This window comes from Nuphar pumila, chromosome 9, assembly GCF_984573655.1.
Source record: "Nuphar pumila chromosome 9, dmNupPumi1.hap1.1, whole genome shotgun sequence".
Taxonomy (NCBI): Eukaryota; Viridiplantae; Streptophyta; class Magnoliopsida; order Nymphaeales; family Nymphaeaceae; genus Nuphar; species Nuphar pumila.
The window spans coordinates 113,075,185-113,095,040 of NC_143257.1; the positions used below are offsets into that span (position 1 = coordinate 113,075,185).

The window sequence follows — 19,856 nt, forward strand, 5'->3', positions numbered from 1 at the left end:
AGAAGGTTCATACATGTGAGACGGGAGTAACGTCGAACAACGTTACTGTGTTGAACGAGCGGACGCACGTATGATCAGCGGTGGGGCCTTGTCCGATGACCTTGTCCGATGATGAGGCATCCGACGATACCCCCATCTCATACACGTTATCGAATGTGTTTGTCATTTTTATCTTGAAGAAAACCACCCCAAGGCCATTGGGGTGGATTCACGGGACTTCAACTTAAGGGCATGTTTGAATCGCTGTACAAACCTGTGCAGGGGACAAAGCGGTCCTGCATACGGTATGTACTGTTTGATTATTCTGGACAATCCACGTTGCACATCGCGTGCAGTGTTATTTGGTGGGATTCACCAGTCAGCGGGTCCAGGAAAACACCGTGCAGCATTTGTCCTATGATGCAAGCGCACCCGAAGGGTACATGTCCAGTCTTTGAGGTGCTTCTTCTAGTCTGTGTCTAAACTGATCCAACTTAGGCAGAACTAGATTAGGGTACGATGCAAAAAACAAAAAGCAGGTCCAGAACACGGAAAAATGCAGATCATAATACCAACGGGGGCTCTGGTTGTCTGGGAGGAGCAGTTAGTGCATGTCACCTTGTGTTGGGATATTGCAAGTCCCAACCCCAAATGGTATGGTTGTATAACTGGTAGGGGTCTGCCTAACCCCATCTTTCTGTCTAAAAAAAAAGTGCAGATCATAATTGGATTTGGGTCAGACAAGGGTGTCAATTTGAGTTATAAATTAAACCCAGACCATATACTACTCTGGGTCGGGCTCCATTAACTCATGAGACCTACTTCGTTGAGCCTGAACCAGCATCCATCAGATCCAATTTGAGTCAGATTTAAGTCACGTCCATTCCATGGACAGCCCTAACCTCTGCAAAAGATTAGAGAACTCTATCGTGCAAATTACAATTTAGAGAGAGAGAGAGAGAGAGAGAGAGAGAGAGAGGATCAACATTATCACTCATGAAGATCAACAAAATGTTGAACCCATGAACCGAACAAAATGCTAAAAGGACATGGAACACGTTATCTTTCTGTAATTTTGCATTACGATGAACAACATAGACAGAGGAAAATTAATTAGAGTATCCCTGAGACAGCCCCAAGAATTGTAAGAAAATGGTCAAAAAGGAAATCTTGAACTTGGACGAATTGGTTCCTCCTACTATTGATATGATATGGATGTACTCTAACCCCACGGGTGTATTCTACATTATCCATTTGCTAGAAATCAACTGGATCGTGTTTTTAGACGAAATTTTTTTATTTTATGAGCTTTGAAATTTTATAAAAGTTTTGGGCCATTGATTTTTTAAAAGTCTTTCAAAAATCTGCTCAGATCTCGTGATTGGATGATGCAAGAACTGATTCTTACCAAACAAACCACCTAGACCACATCGTCAGATTCCAAAAAAAAAAACCCAAAAAATGAAAATTTTGAAAAATTAAGATTATCCATAGCATCTGGACAGGAGGAGGATCCAATTGTAATGAAACCAAGAAATTTTCTCACACCTCAAACAAGCAGCCAATACAAAGACAAGAAAAAGGGAAAAACCACAATAGCCACTTAGAACAATAAAAAATATATTCTTTATTTCACTTAAAATGCACACAAAATGCATAGTTTTACAAGGGGTTTAATCCCCATGTTTATACGCAAAAGAAGAGCGAGGAGCTCCTCAAAATATGATTGTTGAAGTTTCTAACAATTAGATTTCTTGTTGTTGGAGTTTCTACTCGTTGGGGGAGCTCCCACAACTAAATTTTTAGCCATTGAAGAGCCCCAACAGCTATATTGTTGTTATATTATTAAAGACAAAAATGCCTTTGACAATATAACATATTATAATAGTAAAATACAAAAGCTTTTAATGGACAAAAATTACATTCGTCAAAAGATCAAAATACCCTTAAAGGGTAATACATATTACAATAATGTTTTTTAGGGTTTTCATTTGGTGTTTTTATATTTGCATAAATGGATAGTTTATGGTTCTATGATTTTTTGTGTTTTTTTGAATTACCGTTAAGCATGAATCAATAAATATTGTGTGATTTGATTTTGGTTAAAATATTAGGCTTTTTTTATTAATTAACTTGAATTATAAATTTTTGATGTTTGTGGGACTTGAGGTTTTGATTTTTTTTTTAATGACATAATATTTGGTTATGGTTTTAAGGTTTACCTGTGTTTTTTTAATTATCATTAAGCATGAACCATGAATATTGCTTGATTTTGGTTAAAATAGTAGGGTTTTCCTATCAATTAACATAAATGCATAATTAATGATGTTTATAATTATAAGCGTTTTGATTTATTTTTTTTATAATGACATAAATGTTTAGTTTATAGATTTAGGGGTTTTTTGTGTTCTTTTAATTACCATTAGGCATTTACGCAAATTTATTTTGATTAAAATATTAAGAGTTTTTTTATTAATTAGCATAAATACATACTTATGATGTTTCCAAGAATTAGGGTTTTGATTTGAACTATCTAGAAGAACATAAATGTTTAATTATGGTTTTAGAGTTTGTGTTTTATCTTTTGTAAAATTATCATTAGGCGTGAATCCATGAATATTACGTGATTTGATTTGGTTAAAAAAAGTAAGAAATTTTTTATCAATTAACATAAATGCATAATCTATGATGTTAGTAGGAATTAAGATTTTGATTTGGGTTTTTTTAAAATGACATAAATATTTAGTTGTAGTTTTAGTTTTTTTTTGTATATTTTTAATTACCACGAATATTGCTTAATTTGATTTTGGTTAGAATATCAGAGTTTTTTTTATCAGTTAGCGTAAATGCATAATTTATGAAGCTTGTAGGATTAGACTTTTGATTTGTTTTTTTTAATGTCGTAAATTATTATAATTTATTGGTAATTCTTTTATTTTCTTTTGCATTTGTAGAATCCTGGCTCCCCCCCCTGCTTCCAGCCGATTAAGCAAACTGAGGGAGAAATCAGAAATGAAATTTCAACCTGTTAGATCTGATTCTCGTTCTGGAATCGACTTCTATGGTTTCCGGAGACTCCAATTCCACCACCATGGAAGGTGTTCCGGAGATCCTCTATGAGACGGGTTACCACGCGACGGATTCATCTCTTGAATCGGTAATTTCGTCTCTCTCTCTCTCTCTCTTTAAATTCAAGTTTCAATTTTCTGAGTTTGGTTTCGGAAGTGTCTCCCGATTTTGAGTTCTGGTTCTGTTGGTTGACTCCTTTTTCGGATTGGGAATTTGGCAGAGTGAAGGAGATGGGTGGGGGATTTCGTCATTTGTTCCCGCTCGAGGTAATAGTTGCGATTTAGTACTAGCTGCCACAGAATTTTAACACAGGGAAAAATATGATAGTAAAATTGGTTATATCTTAGTTCATGCACTAAATTTGCACGGTTGATTTGTGTACAAACTGAAGGGCACGTCTGTTTTACATGATCACACATGCTTCCACACTTTTAAAGGTACTGGTCAGTGTAAGGTATATCGGCATAAGAACAATATGCCATTGACGTGTTTTGTTTTGAAGGGTTAAAGAAACTTCGAGAGAAATGGAGCAGCCATTCTCTACCAAAATCGTTGAAGAAAGAGATATCACTTTTTGTTTCTCCTAAGAGTGAATATGTTGCCGTGGCTGCTAGGAACCAAATAACAATACTGCACAAGGATGATAAATTCATGGATCCATGCGGCTTCTATACTGGTATGACTTCCAACACGCTGCTTCTACAGACGTTGAATTATGAGCTTATACAGGTTCAGAAATGAAATGTAAAAGGTGGTATGAATGTAGAGAATGTGTTTCCTCAATTTGCTTGAATGTTCTGGCTAAATAAGTGATCTGCGTTTTTTGGAAAAATCTGAAGAGTTATTATTATGCAAAAAAGTTAGTTTTTCCGACTTCAAATGTTTAGTTAAATGGAGCTTATTCTTGGTTTAGCTCATGGAGAGTGGGAATTGGGTTTCCTCCTCATCTTCTTTTGAACAGTTTAATTGTATTTGGTTTTCTTGCTTATGCATAACTCAGGTGACTTCTTCTCAATCTTGTTATCATTTTGTATAGAAAAATCCTCTCTTCATTTTGATCCATTTAATTTTAATTTTTATGCCTCTCACAATCAATACTATGCTCCTACATGTCCAGTATTTTTTTTCTGTCTTGCCTATTCTTAGGTTTGTTCGGGGATAAATTCTTGTGTTGTCTTTATGGGGCTAGTTGCTAAATTTAGTGTTTCTCTCTCCAAGCAATTCGATAACTCTGTGTTTGTAGTTTTTCTTTTAGATTCATTTATGAGGATATCTCTATATCTCTCTGTTTGGTTGTGTCATTGGAAGGTAATTCTGTGCATTATGTTACAATCCTTCTGAAGCGTTGTTTGAATGAAATTTTTCTCCTTTGCTAATGATGGGTTTACTGCTTTCATGCCCTCTTCTGGATGCTTGCAGTAACCAAAAAAGTTAATATTTTACGTGGTATTCTTGGTTTTATTTCATTTCATACTATTTTATTTCTTGGGGTGTATAAGTTGGAGACATCTTCAATGCCAAAGTGGCATCAAATCTTCTGCAACTGCCTGCAACCACCATTGAAGCTGTAAAAGATTCCCTGGTAGAGAATAGAAGAATTTTGAGATCTAGTACTACTTTCTTGTTGATGGTCTGCTGCTGCTTTTATTCATTAACTGCCACTAACTTTACAAGTTGCCATTAGATGTGCCATTTTTTACTTTTCATTTTCCTTTTTATTCTACACTTTTGGCTAGTTTTTACGATTTTGATATTCAATCTGCAGTCACTTGCTGCGTTTTTTCTCTTCTACAAACTGTGTTTCTTTCTGATTCCTTTTCTAATTATTCCATGTCTAAATCATTTAGTCAGTAGCCGGTGATTTGAAATATGCAACACACATTCACATGTGGTGCTGTTTGTGCCAATGATTTATATATTAAATTGTTACGTGTGATCTACTGGTTCAGGATCAGACAAGCTAATTACCTTCACTTATGGAGCATGGTCAGATTCTTGTACTCTTCTTGGATTAATTGATGACAAGAATAACTTTTATATTGTCAAACCAAATGGGGTGGAAATAATAAAGATGACAAAATTACAGTCCAAAATATCAGCATCTGCTGTTGGTCTTTTTGTTTTGGACAATGCAGATAACGAAAGTTCCTACATGTAAGTATTTTTACCAAGTTTCATTACCATACAAGTGGATTTTGGAGTGTCAAGAGACATTTGATGCCATTAAGGGAATAAAGTTATCCTGCAGGTGTGCCTTTAACATCCTTACTTCAGATGGTTTGGTTCACCAGATTGAGGTCAACCAGGAGCTTACTGCATCTGCGCCATGCTTATCCATATCCAGCAATCAAATTATACTGAAGAAGCAGTATCCAATGGGTGCATCATGCCTGGACTTTGATCAGAGGCTTTCTTTCCTAATGCTAGCTGGTGCTGCTGGCATTACTGACAGTCATAGAGGAAATGCAGGTAAGGAAGAACCATTTTTTATTATTTCTTAGTTTTTCGGTTTTTTCTATTGCTTTCAAATAAAACTGTTTGCTATTGTGGAGAGGAAGTCACCGTTTATCAGTTAGCACTTTTTCTCTACAGCATGTATGCTACTTAGTCAACTCTTCTCCTTGTTTCAGGATGTTCCCTTTCTCTCTGGCATGTGTCTAGGAGTTCAGAGTTGCAGCTGTTGTTCTCCTGTCAGTATGAAGGCTTCTTTTGCAGTGTGGGAAGTCATGGAGGACCTCTCACAACCCCAAAAGTGTTAATATCACCACAAGGCAAGCATGTTGCTGTTCTTGATCTGATCGGAAACTTAGATGTTTTTAATTTGGATAGTGAACATCATTATCTTTCAATCGCTGCATTCAGTGAGAAATGCTACAGGGAAATGAGCTTTACTACTTTACCTGGAGGGAGAAAATGTATAAATGGTATCACAGATGTAACATGGTGGTCTGACAGTTCTCTTGTTATTGCAAAGAGGAGCAACAGTATCACCATAGCCAATGTCAACCATGGTGTAAGACTTTTAGAGACTGATATTGTGTTCTCTTCACCTGTTTTAGGAAGGGTTACACACTATCAGGGATTTGTATTTCTGCTTGAAAGCAATTCAGATGTGAAGGATTTTGGACAGATGATTTATGACAGACACAATAAACAAGAAGTTGGTGGGATGATGTGGAAACTAATCACTCTCTGAGCGCTCTGTTTTGGAGATGTACAAAATATTGCTCAATGCCCAGCAATATAAGGCTGCCTTTGAATTTGCTGAGTGCCATGCAATAGATAAAGATGAAATTTTCAAATCACACTGGTTGTCTTCAGATCATGCAATGGATGAAATTAGTAGCTTTCTGTACAATGTAAAGGATGAAAGCTTTGTACTCTCAGAATGTGCAAGTACATCTGGGCCAACTGAGGAATCTACTAAAGCTTTACTTTCATATGGGCTCCATATAACTGACAAATATAGATTTTTAGAAATAGAGAATAGTGAAGACAGTCGAACTTGGGAGTATATGATGGTGAGGCTTCAGTTGCAATCTAGAGACAGGCTGGATACATTTCTTGGGATAAACATGGGCAGGTGAGTTATACTGACTGAAATTTATGCTTGTGCGCTCTCTTGGGTGTGTGTGTGTGCATGTGTGTATGCATATACACCTGTGTGGTGTGTGCGTGGGTCTATGAGGGAATGTAGTGGCCATTATCCAACTGTGGGAATGCTTATATGGGTGCCTAAAGATGGTTTGCTTCGCCCTTAAGCAGGCTGCACAATTTCCATTGGCAATATGACGCATATATATATATATATATATATATATATATATATATATATATATATATATATATATATATATATATATATGCAGCAGTTATAACAATCATCAATTATAACACACACACACACACACGTGTGTGCATGTGCGTATGTGTGTATCCTTGTACACGTGTGTCCATGTGTGTGTGTGCACGGGACTATTAGGGAATGTAGCAGCCATTATCCACCGAGAGTTTGCGTAGGAGAAAGTAGAAACGAGGGGATGACAAAGCTTTGGTAAGAAATCTGCAAGTTGATACTCTAAAGTGATGTATGGCAGTTGAATAGTGCCACGCAAAAATTCATTCCGAACATATAATGATAGTCCATCTCGATGCGCTTTGTTCTTTCATGAAAGGTGTAACTGCAGATGACACTCTTGTTGTCGCAACACAACTTCGAAGGAAGAGAGATGAGATGATGACTCCCATATCTTTGAGCCGACTTCTTAACCAGACAAGTTCTGTTGTAGTCGTGGTCATCACCCTATACTCGGCTTTCGTGGAAGACAATGACACATTTTGTTATTTTTTACATCTCTAAGAAATTAATCATTCTCCAAGGAAACTACAATATCCTATAATAGAAATACGATAATTGGGGTTACCACCCAATCAGAGTCAATATAAAGAATTAAAATGAGAGATGAATAAGAAGATAAATAATAGTATTTTTGTTATTGTTTCCTTCATATATCTGATAATTCGCATAATAACACTCATATGAATAGAAGTAGGAGCATTTTGAAATTGACTTGCATTATGAATGACATGAACAATATCTGGCCTGGTAATAGATAAATATGTTAGTGATCCAATCAACTGACGATAAAGAGTGATATCTTCTAAAGGAGTTCCATCATCGATTCTCATCTTAACATTGATTACTTCTGGAGTCTCCACTTTCTTTTCATTAGTCAAGACATACTTGACAATAATATCTTATGCAAGCTTTGTTTGAGACAAAACATATCCTCTAGGAGAAATTGTAACTTCAATCTCTTAAAAATGCCTTATAAATCAAAGGTTAGACATATCAAAATTATTGTTAAAAACATTTTTAATAGACTCAATGCTTATTTTATTATTCTTGGTTACAATCATATCATACATATAACAACAAAATGGTTACATGATCACCTGCATTCGTAACAAAAAGAGCAGTATCAATATAACAAGAGGTAAAACCATTATCAAGAGCAACTTTACTATAATGGTCATACCAAGCTTTTGGAGCTTGTTTAAGACCATAAAGAGCTTTATTAAGCTTAAGGATTTTGTTTTTCAAACTCAAGACCCTGTAGAGGATCCATATAGACTTCTTTAAAAAGATTCTCATTTAAGAAGATATTTTTGACATCTAATTGGTTGATAGGCCATTGTTTAATAGATGCTAAAGCTATTAAAGTTCTTACACTAGTCATCATAGCAATCAGAGCAAAAATATTCTCATAATCAATTTCATACTCTTGTGCATAACCTTAAGTAACTAACCTAGCTTTATATCTTTCTAATGACCCATCACTTTTAGTTCTGACTTTATAAACCCATCTACACCAAATAACTTTTTTTTCTAAAAGAAGATTTACGATTTTTTCAGTGTTAGCTTTGTTGAGTGCTTTTAATTCTAATGACATAGCTTCTATCCAATGAGAATATTGCTTAGCTTCTTTAAAGTTGGAAGACTCATGATAGGAATGAATCATCGTTAGGCAAGTTCTATAATTTGGAAAAAAAAATCATATGACACAAACTTTTGAGGAGGTCTACTACTCTTAGAGGATCATCTAGATAAGGATTCCTCTAAGGAATGATTTTGCAAATACATGTCAAAAGCGTTTTGTTGTTCATTTCCCTCACTCCGAGTATACACATGAATATCATTAGGATTCTTAGTAGGAGAATCATTTATTTGATGAGAATGGTTATCATACACAATTTTATTATCACAAATTGTATCATTAGATTTTTTAGAGTTATTTCTAGGTAACAAGTCAAATAAGAAAGAATAATCATCTTCCTTGGGTTGCTGATGTTCCAATCCATTTTGTTTTTCAAGAAAAATCACATTTCTTGAAACATAAAGTTTATTATTTTTAACATCATACCATTTATATCTTTTTTTATTTTCACCATAGCCAATAAAAGCGCATTCAATTGCTTTTGGTGAGAGTTTATCTTTTTCTTGAAAAAGAACAAAACATTTGCAACCAAATATTCTTAATCTTTTGAAATATAGAGATATTCTAAATAATCTTTTAAAGGGAGAAACATTTTTTAAAAATGAGGATAACATCTTATTTATAAGATATACTGCGAAAATAGAGGCTTTGGCCAAAAAATTCTTTGAAAGATTTTTAGAAATAAGAGTTTTCGTGGTTTCAATAAGATGCCTATGCTTTCTTTTGGCAAGGCCATTTTGTTGAAGAGTTTTAGGACAAGATTTGATGAATAATGCTATTTTGTTTAAGATAATTTTGAAATTCTTTTGACATGTATTCTCCTCCGAAATCAGATCTAAAGATGGCTATATTATTCTGAAATTGATTTTGAATAAGGGTTTGAAATTCTTTGAAGATAGAAAAAATATCGGATTTATTTTTAAGAAACTAAACTAGTGAAATCATCAATAATAACAATATAATATGAGTATCCTCCTTTAGACATGATGGGTGCTGGTCTCCATACATCCGAATGCGCTAGCTCAAAAGGTCTTTTCAAAATGAACTTACTATGTTGAAAATGAAGAGAAATGCATTTTTTCAAGGATACAGTCATTGCATGTAAATGCCTTTTTGTTACAAATTTTTTCAAAAAGAGGAAAGAGATACATCTTAGAGAGACTAGGATGTCCAAGCCTTTTGTGCCAAGTGGCAACATACTTAGTTTGAACATGATTGCAAAAATACTTAAATGGTAATGACAAAATATCTATATAGTATAGGTCTTCTCTTCTATGGCCTTACCCAATCCACTGCTCGGACTGAAGATTCTGCACATAGAAATTTAAAGATGAAAAAGAGACAATACAACCTAAATCAAATATTTGAAAAACCGAAAACAGATTCAAGTTAAGTTTAGGAATAATTCTAATTTTTGAAACAAAGATTTTTTTGTCATTATTCAAAATTGTTTAAGGAGTTCCTATCCCTTTAATATCCAAAGATGTATCATCGGTGATAGAGACAAAAGATTTAAAAGAGTTAGTGCTTGGTTTAGTTAAAAGAGATGCATTTTGTGTCATATGAAAGGAAACACCCGAATCAAGAATCCAAGTAGACAGACTGAGAGTTGACAAAACCACGACACCAGAAGTAGAAGGTGAGTTGTTTCTCACAAATTGTTGAAATGCTTTCGCAAGTTTGAGCAATGGAGTCCTTGATGTCTCTATCCCTTTTTTTATCTTCATTTGATGAGATATCTTCAATGGAAGCCACTTTTCTCTTAAGCTTAGGACCAGTGTTATCAAAAACGCGCCTTGAGGCGCAAAAGGCGCACCTCGCCTTGAAGCGTAGCCCTTTGTGCCTCAAGGCGCAAAAAAAAAAATAAAAAAAATTTTACAACAAAATTTTTGAGACATAATCAGCAATTTTTTTGTAGGTTAATCTCATATATTTTCCAGTTATGTGATAAGTTTCTTAGTATATTACTATATTTTAACTTTTGTTGGTTAATCTCATATATTTTTTAGTTATTTCAGTCATGTAACTAGTTTCTTAATATATTTTAACTTTTGTTGGTTAATCTCATATATTTTTCAGTTATGTAATCAGGTTTTTAGTTACTTTTATATGTTAATCTCATATTTTTTAGAAATTTTTCATATATTTTAACTTTTGTAGGTTAATCTCATATATTTTTCAGTTATTTTAGTTATGTAATCAGTTTCTTAGTATATTTTAACTTTTGTTGGTTAATCTCATATATTTTCTAGTTATATAATAAGTTTTTAGTTACTTTTATATGTTAATCGCACATGTTTTAGAATAATTTCATATATTTTAATTTTTGTAGGTTAATCTTATATATTTTCCAGTTATTTCAGTTATGTAATCAGTTTCTTAGTATATTTTAACTTTTTTTGGTTGATCTCATAATTTTTCTAGTTATGTAATTAGTTTTTTAGTTACTTTTATATGTTAATCTCATATTTTTTAGAATAATCTCATATATTTTAACTTTTGTTGGTTAATCTCATATATTTTCCAGATATGTAATCGGTTTCTTAGTATATTTTATCTTTTGTTGGTTAATCTCATATATTTTTCAGTTATGTAATCATTTTTTAGTTACTTTTATATGCTAATCTCATATTTTTTAGGACAATCTCATATATTTTAACCTTTTTAGGTTAATCTCATATATTTTCCAGTTGTTTCAGTTATGTAATCAGTTTCTTAGTATATTTTAACTTTTTTTGGTTAATCTCATATATTTTCCACTTATAGTTTTTAGTTACTTTTGTATGTTAATCTCATATTTTTTAGTACTTATTTGAGATTTTCTATTTCTTATTGGTTGTTATTTCATCAATAAAGCATTTCTTTATTTATTTGTATTTTTAGATATTTTTTTTATAATTTTTTTAAAGTTTTCAAAAAAAAAATTGAGGCTTACGCTTTACGCCTTGCCTCGGTTTTTGGTGGAGCGTCTCTTTATGCCTCAACGCTTTTCATAACACTGGTTCTTAGATATGAGGGCTGGAAGTCTGTACCAATGTTATCAAAAACACGCCTTGAGGCGCGAAAGGCACGCCTCGCCTTGAGGCGCGACCCTTTGTGCCTCAAGGCGCAAGTTTGAAGCGCGAAAAAAAAAACAATTTTTTTTTACAACAAAATTTTTGAGACATAATCAACAAAGTTTTTGTAGGTTAATCTCATATATTTTCCAGTTATTTCAGTTATGTAATAAGTTTCTTAGTATATTATTATATTTTAACTTTTGTTGGTTAATCTCATATATTTTTCAGTTATGTAATCAGTTTTTTAGTTGCTTTTATATGTAATTTCATATATTTTAACTTTTGTTGGTTAATCTTATATATTTTCCAGTTATGTAATCAATTTTTAGTTACTTTTATATGTTAATCTCACATTTTTTAGAATAATCTCATATATTTTAATTTTTGTAGGTTAATCTTATATAATTTCTAGTTATTTTAGTTATGTAATAAGTTTCTTAGTATATTTTAACCTTTTTTGGTTAATCTCATATATTTTCCAGTTATGCAATCAGTTTTTTAGTTACTTTTATATATTAATCTCATATTTTTTAGAATAATCTCACACATCTTAACTTTTGTTGGTTAATCTCATATATTTTCCAGATATGTAATCGGTTTCTTAGTATATTTTATCTTTTATTGGTTAATCTCATATATTTTCAGTTATGTAATTATTTTTTTAGTTACTTTTATATGTTAATCTCATATTTTTTAGGATAATCTCATATATTTTAACTTTTGTAGGTTAATCTCATATATTTTCCAGTTATTTCAGTTATGTAATCAGTTTTTTAGTATATTTTAACTTTTTTTGGTTAATCTCATATATTTTCCACTTATATAATCAGTTTTTAGTTACTTTTCTATGTTAATCTCATATTTTTTAGTACTTATTTAAGAATTTCTATTTCTTATTGGTTGTTATTTCATTAATAAAGCATTTCTTTATTTATTTGGATTTTTAGATATTTTTTTATAATTTTTTTAAAGTTTTCAATTTTTTTTTTAAGGCTTACGCTTTACGCTTCGAGGCTTACGCCTCGCCTCGGTTTTTGGTGGATTGTCTCGCTACGCCTCAACGCTTTTCACAACAATGGTTCTGAGGGCTGGAAGTCTGTACCAGTGTTATAAAAAACTCGCCTTGCGTGACCCTTTGTGCCTCAAGGCGCAAGTTTGAAGGGCAAAAAAAAACATTTTTTTTACAACAAAATTTTTGAGACATAATCAACAAAGTTTTTGTAGGTTAATCTCATATATTTTTCAGTTATTTCAGTTATGTAATAAGTTTCTTAGTATATTATTATATTTTAACTTTTGTTGGTTAATCTCATATATTTTTCAGTTATTTCAGTCATGTAATTAGTTTCTTAATATATTTTATATTTTGTTGGTTAATATCATATATTTTTCATTTATGTAATCGGTTTTTTAGTTACTTTTATATGTTAATCTCATATTTTTTAGAATAATTTCATATATTTTAACTTTTGTTTGTTAATCTCATATATTTTCCAGTTATGTAATCAATTTTTAGTTACTTTTATATGTTAATCTCACATTTTTTAGAATAATCTCATATATTTTAATTTTTGTAGGTTAATCTTATATATTTTCTAGTTATTTTAGTTATGTAATCAGTTTCTTAGTATATTTTAACTTTTTTTGGTTAATCTCATATATTTTCTAGTTATGTAATCCGTTTTTTAGTTACTTTTATATATTAATCTCATATTTTTTAGAATAATCTCATATATTTTAACTTTTGTTGGTTAATCTCATATATTTTCCAGTTATGTAATCGGTTTCTTAATATACTTTATCTTTTGTTGGTTAATCTCATATGTTTTTCAGTTATGTAATCATTTTTTAGTTACTTTTATATGTTAATCTCATATTTTTTAGAATAATCTCATGTATTTTAACTTTTGTAGGTTAATCTTGTATATTTTTTAGTTATTTCAGTTATGTAATCTGTTTCTTAGTATATTTTAACTTTTTTTGGTTAATCTCATATATTTTCCAGTTATATAATCAGTTTTTAGTCACTTTTATATGTTAATCTCATATTTTTTAGTACTTATTTAAGATTTTATATTTCTTGTTGGTTGTTATTTCATCAATAAATCATTTCTTTATTTATTTGTATTTTTAGATTTTTTTTATAAATTTGTAAAGTTTTCAAAAAAAATTTTTGAGGCTTACGCTTTATGCCTCCCCTCGGTTTTCGGTGGAGCACCTCGTTACGCCTCAACGCTTTTCAGAACACTGCTTAGGACAATCGGGTCTAAGATATCCCAGTTCATTATAATGATGACACGATTTTTCTTCCACCACCATTGTTGTTATAGTTATTTTTTAAAAAATGAGGAGGTTTATATGTCCTCATATTGATGTCTGGTTTAGAAATTACATGCACTTCATCAATGTCCTTTCTTATAGCCAAATGAGTTTTTTCTTGTTATAGATCGACAAGAATTTCACTAAGAAAAGTTGAAGTCCTATGATGTAGGGATCCTCTTAGTTCAAATTCAGGCCTAACCCCATGAATAAATTGAAAAAATCTTTCTCTCCATTTGCTCTTGTATCATAGTAATAACACTTCGTTCTCATTGAGGTTCAAGGAGAGCAAGTTTATCCTATAAAGCGGATAAAGTACTATAATAATTTCTAATACTCATATCTCTTTGCGTGGTAACTCTCACTTTTTCTTACAAAAAGAGATGCTTAGCAAGGTCTTTTTGAGTATACATATCTTTCATAAAGAACCATGCTTTATTTGCCTTCTTGAATTTATCAAGATCAACACAAATGTTGATCTTCACATTATTCATGAACCATGCCAATATTTTGGCATGCTCACTTTGTCAATCTTCAACTCTAGATTGGGACTCTTGAATGGCCTTGGCCTTTTCTTCTCCACTCAAGGCTTTTTCTTCATCTCCTTCCTTCTTGGTGAGCTTTGGTTGAGGTTTTGAAACTGTGCCACATACATACCTACAAAGTTTTTTTACCTTTGAGGTTGTTCTCCATGGCGGCTGCCCACGTCCTATAATTAGTGAAAGATCAATCTTTCAGCCATTATGTAAGAAAAGAAGAAGAGAATACAATAACAAGTGTGTAAAATACAAACACAAAAAAAAATAACCAAACAAGTCCCAAGAATGTCTAAACACCTAGGGGCTCTGATACCATATAATGGAATACTAGAGGAAAGAGCAATGTCACAAAGTGACAACAACGAATGCACAAGCACATAAATAAGAAGACACTAATGGGCAAAATACAATAAGCCAAAAAGGGCTAAGCACCAAACACGTAAAATGTGAGAGAGAGAGCTTAAAAATATAAAGAACAATGCATTGAAATGCTCCTAAAAGCTTTAAAATTAAGGGGGAGAAAGTGTTAAAAGTTGTATATATATATATTCTTAAATATAAAAGAATATATATATTGCCCAATAGGGGCATTTTTGTTATTTAACATTATGTAACTAGGTTAGTTAGATAGCTCTTTACTTTTTCATTAAAATGTATTTTATTTTCTTTTAAGGGCTTTTTGGGAATACCCATAGGCACGTTGGGATGCTCCCAACGGCTACAAATATAGCTGTTGGGAGCTCTCAACGTCCCTATGGGAGCTCCCAACGTCCCTATGGGAGCTCCCAAGGCTTCCCTCTCTTGCTTTTTGTTGTGTATAAATAAGGACCTAGGGTCCCCATTTCCTTATGCTTCTCACTAAGCATTTTATGAATAAAAGTCTATTTTTTACAAGTCCTAGTTGGCTTATTGTGTTACCCTTAAATGGAGTTGTGGTTATCCACGTTATATTGTGTATTTGTATGCCCTTAGTTGGCTTGTATTTGTTTCTCACTCATTTCATTACATGGTATCGGAGCAATAGGGCTCTCGATCTTGAGGAGAAGTGTTTGGGTTTGTGAAGAAGCATACAAAAGTGTTCGTGAGATTGTGATACTTGCAAGCGGTCGTTCTTTTCTACATTTCTTTCATTCTCTTCCTCTATCATCCAAATAGGGCATGAACAAAAAATTGATCTTTTATTCAAACTCAATAGTACCAACTACTTGATGTGGGCCTCCGCTATGAAAAACAATCTCAAGGGAAAGAAGCTTTGGGAATATGAGATGAGCACGATTCTCGAACCTCAACTCAAACTTACCAAACTTGAAGGAGGTCTGGAAGGAGATGTTCGGTCCAAAGCCATTGAAGATCATCAATAAAAAATAGAAGATGGAGAGAGTAATCATTGCTAAGATCTTTCCATGGTTCATGAACAATGTGAAATAAGAATTTGTGCTAATATTGCCAAGTTTAGAAAAGCAAATGAAGGTTGGTTGTTTATGAAGGGCATGCACACTCAAAAAGATTTTGCAAGACAATATTACTTGCAAGAAAAACTTAGAACAACCAAGCAAGGGGGCTTGAGTGTCCGTGATTTCTTTAGTGTATTATCTCCTCTTTGAGATGAATTGGCACTATTAAAGCCTAAGTGAGTGGCCATCAAAGACGTGAAACTTAGGAGGGAAAAAATAAAAAAAGAATATTTTTTTCAATTTTTGTATGAATTACGTTTGAAGTTTGAACAAGATCTTCTCTTTTTCATGAGACATCTTCACTTCCCTTCAAAAATGCCGTTGTCGAACTATGCCAAGAAGAAACTCGTCTTGGCATGGCCAAAAGAGGAGATGAAGTAATGATTGTATCTAGGTCCGGAAACAATGTTAAAGCATATAGACCTCCACAATTTTGGAGGCAAAATGGCTCATGGAACAACTATGGAGGATAAAAAAAGTCTATTTGTCACTTTTGCAATAACCCGGGTCACATTAGACCTCTTTATCTAAAGCTTAAAAACAAGGTGACTTTCGTAGAAGAATCCACACAAAAGAAAGAGGAAGAAAACAAAAGTAGAGGAGAACTGAAGGACACACTTTGTCAATTAACTATGGTGCTTCAACAAATTCTCAAAACTTCATCCTCTACATTGGGTGCTGCCCTTGTCTCTTCTTCATATCTTGGTGAGTGCTCATAGATTCTTGACTCGGGAGCTTCTTTTTATTGACCTTATCTGACATATGTACTAACCCAAATTTGCCTTGTGTGTCCACTGCTTATGGAACACCTTTAAAAGTTAAAAGTATTAGAAATTTGGATTCTCAAAACTTTTTTGTTCCAAAGATTATGATTGTTCTTAAGTTAAATTTAAATCTTTTTTTCGTTTCTCAAATTACTGACCATGAATGTGAAATATCTTTTTCATCTAAAAATTGCTTTGTGCAGGATCTCCCATTCAGGAAACGGATTGCGCAAGGCCATAGGAGGAGAGATCTTTATTTCATGGACTCTTTATCTCTTCCACCAAAATCTTTTTGTAATTATGTCCAAGATAATGGTATTGAAACTTGGCATAAAAGACTTGGACATCCAAGCTATTAAAAAATGTATCTATTTTCTTTTAAAGAAAAATTTTGTAAAGAAAACAATATGATGTGCAAAGATTGTATACTTGGCAAAATGAAATCTATCCCCTCATGCTCCCTCTTAATCTTCTTGAGATACATGACTTCTAGTTCTGTTATTAATTTCCTTATCTGAATAATCTTCAGCTTAACATTCAGTGGTATGAATCTCAAAAACCTTATCTTGAATCTTTTTTTCAACTGTAATCCTTACCTACTTTTTTCCTTTTTTTTTTTCGGAATGGCCTTTTATGTGTACCAAATGAATCATTAGCATCATTATCATATCCTCATAGATGAATCATCATCATCAATAGCACGGCATTGTGATCAAATGACTTCATGATTTCGATCGTGATCATTATTGATGCTTTCTTGGTCATGACCATTATGAATATTATTGTCACCATCATAATCACCATTGGTTAATAAATCATCCTTAATAAAAAACACTACATCATCGTCATCTGCCTTCGTGATCATTGTCATCATTATCAATATCATTGTCATTATTATTTTCATACCCTCACTAACCATCATTAATCAAATGCACCCTTAATCTTAGGTTGCCACATGATGTGGGTCGCAACCAAGCGGCCCAAACTTTGGGTTCCTCGTGGTGCCTAGCAAATCATATATATTTTTATAATTACAAGGAGAAACCACCCTCAAGATCATAGACCTAGCCGCCCGCGCTGGCTCTGTCTGCCGTACTTACGATCACTGTCTTGGTAGTGTAAAATTCCGTGGACTTGCCCCTTGCCTTCAGGATATCTAGCTATATTTAAAACCTAGGCGGCACTTTTATATGCACTTCTATGACATCCTTTGTCTTTGTGGTGGTGATTGCTTGGCTTTTATGATGTGAGTTGGTTTTGATTAGGAAAGGTTTTGATGCTTGCCAGCTTTCTCTCTTTTCTTGGAAAAATGATTCCATGACCCAAGCTTGAGTTGAGAAAATAAGCCTTAACAAAAGATTGCTGCCACCTCTAGGTTTATGAAAACTGCTAGATGCCATGTTGGACCCGGTTGCTCTTGTTCAGTAAGAAGCCCCACAAGTAAAACCATTTGCATTATTCTTAATTTTCCCTTCCTACAATAAAAAGTGATAGATACTTCAGAATCCATACAGCTTAAATGAACACTTGTTGCATTCTGTTTGGTTCAACATCAATACGATTTTTGATCCAGCAACGTTGTTAAAATCGAATTGAATCAGCCTGAATCGACTGCATTCGAACTGAATCGATTCAATACGAATTTCATTGAAATTGGTATGAATAATTTTTTTTAAAATTTTGACAATTGTAATATTTGTTTGTTATTATTGTACTTTAGAATTTGATTGAACTTACAAGTGATCATTTATTTTTTTTTGTATTTCCCTTTTTTAAATATTTTTCCTCAACTTTTTTGATATTTTGGGTTTTTATTCTTTGATTTAAAAAACTATTTTTTTTTAATACAACGATCCTATTCAGGCTGATTCTCTAAATCGTTTTGAGAAATGACTACATTGCGATCCATGAATAAATTAAGACCAGTGGGCTATAAATCCTGGGTCTCCTGCTTCTGAGTCAGGAATCGACTAAAATGCTGAACCTCGCCCAGCTGGTATCTGGTGCAATGTGATTGCACGAAAAAATGAGCTTCCCTATCTACTTAATTAACACCTCTACAGTTTAAACTGTAGGCCCACAAAAATTGAAGTGAACTAGAATGTCATTCAAAGAGATAAGGTGACACATTTTTTTTAGTGCAATCACATTGCTTACAACTAAGGATGTAAACGGGTTGGATTTAGGCATTACTAAATCTGACTTAATCAGATTCAGAGTCGAATGGAAAAAGGTAAAACCGAACCCAGATCTGAGTAGCTCAAAATCTGATATTTACACTTAATTGGTTTGCGTTTTTAGTTGGATTCAGGTTTTAGTGGATTCAGCTTTGAGTTTAATAGGGATGCACACGAGCCGAGTCTGGGCTGTTCGAAATTGGCTCAGCTCAAAATCACTTTGTCCAAGCTCATTTCGAGCTCGAAGCCGAGCTTGTAAGGCATTGTCTGAACTCGGCTCGGTTCCGAGCTCGAGCCAAGATTAAAAAAATATTTGCAGATGAGAGATTTGATCTCCCGACCTCCTTAACGTTAACCAATAAAGGAGATTTGCATATGAAATGCGCAGGTCTTCTAATATTCCTAAGCCCGATGCGAACCTTTTAGAATTTAAAAGTTTGAGTATGGTTAGTCCTTTAACTAGAAACTCACTTTGTACAAACATCATGCAAACCTTCTTTAAATATATTATCGACCTTCATAAATGTTTGTTGCAATTTTTTTTCGCATGTTTTTTTATTTGAGCTTGATAGGTTCATGTCACATATTTGCAGACTTCACAATCTTCACAAAGAAATCATGCTAACATTCTTTAACTAAAAAACCGCTTTAATTCTGAACGTACGTATGTAAATGTGTCTTACATTCACAAATATGTGTTATGAATGTCCTTACCTTTACATGTTTTTTAATTGTTGGTTCGCATCACACATTTGTGGACATCACAACTTCCTTTGTTGGGATTTAAGTTAGCCATGTTCGCGGACTTTATAATATGTATATATGTTCATTGTTCAAATGCATGTATGATGTTAAAAAATGTATGTAAGTATGATTTGTATCTAGGTTGATGGTTCCAATACATTTATGATGTTAAAAAATACATATAAGTATAATATGTATCTATGTTGATGATTCAAATGCATGTATAATATTAAAAAATGTATAAAAGTATGATA

The 19,856-nt window shown here is 32.9% G+C and overlaps 2 protein-coding genes across 2 annotated transcripts; both read left to right on the top strand.

The window, feature by feature from the left end:
• The first annotated feature begins 2,985 nt into the window (after window positions 1-2,985).
• LOC149828917 (MAG2-interacting protein 2-like) lies at window positions 2,986-5,206 on the top strand. The gene is made up of 4 exons (XM_090017172.1): window positions 2,986-3,136; window positions 3,269-3,314; window positions 3,551-3,724; window positions 4,998-5,206. Exons 1-4 carry the CDS (start codon window positions 3,041-3,043, stop codon window positions 5,204-5,206), a joined length of 525 nt encoding a protein of 174 aa, XP_089873298.1. The 5' UTR covers window positions 2,986-3,040.
• A 147-nt stretch (window positions 5,207-5,353) lies between these two features.
• On the top strand, window positions 5,354-6,485 carry LOC149828918 (MAG2-interacting protein 2-like). The gene is made up of 2 exons (XM_090016998.1): window positions 5,354-5,517; window positions 5,679-6,485. Exons 1-2 carry the CDS (start codon window positions 5,424-5,426, stop codon window positions 6,242-6,244), a joined length of 660 nt encoding a protein of 219 aa, XP_089873124.1. The 5' UTR covers window positions 5,354-5,423; the 3' UTR covers window positions 6,245-6,485.
• The last annotated feature ends 13,371 nt before the right edge of the window (window positions 6,486-19,856 follow it).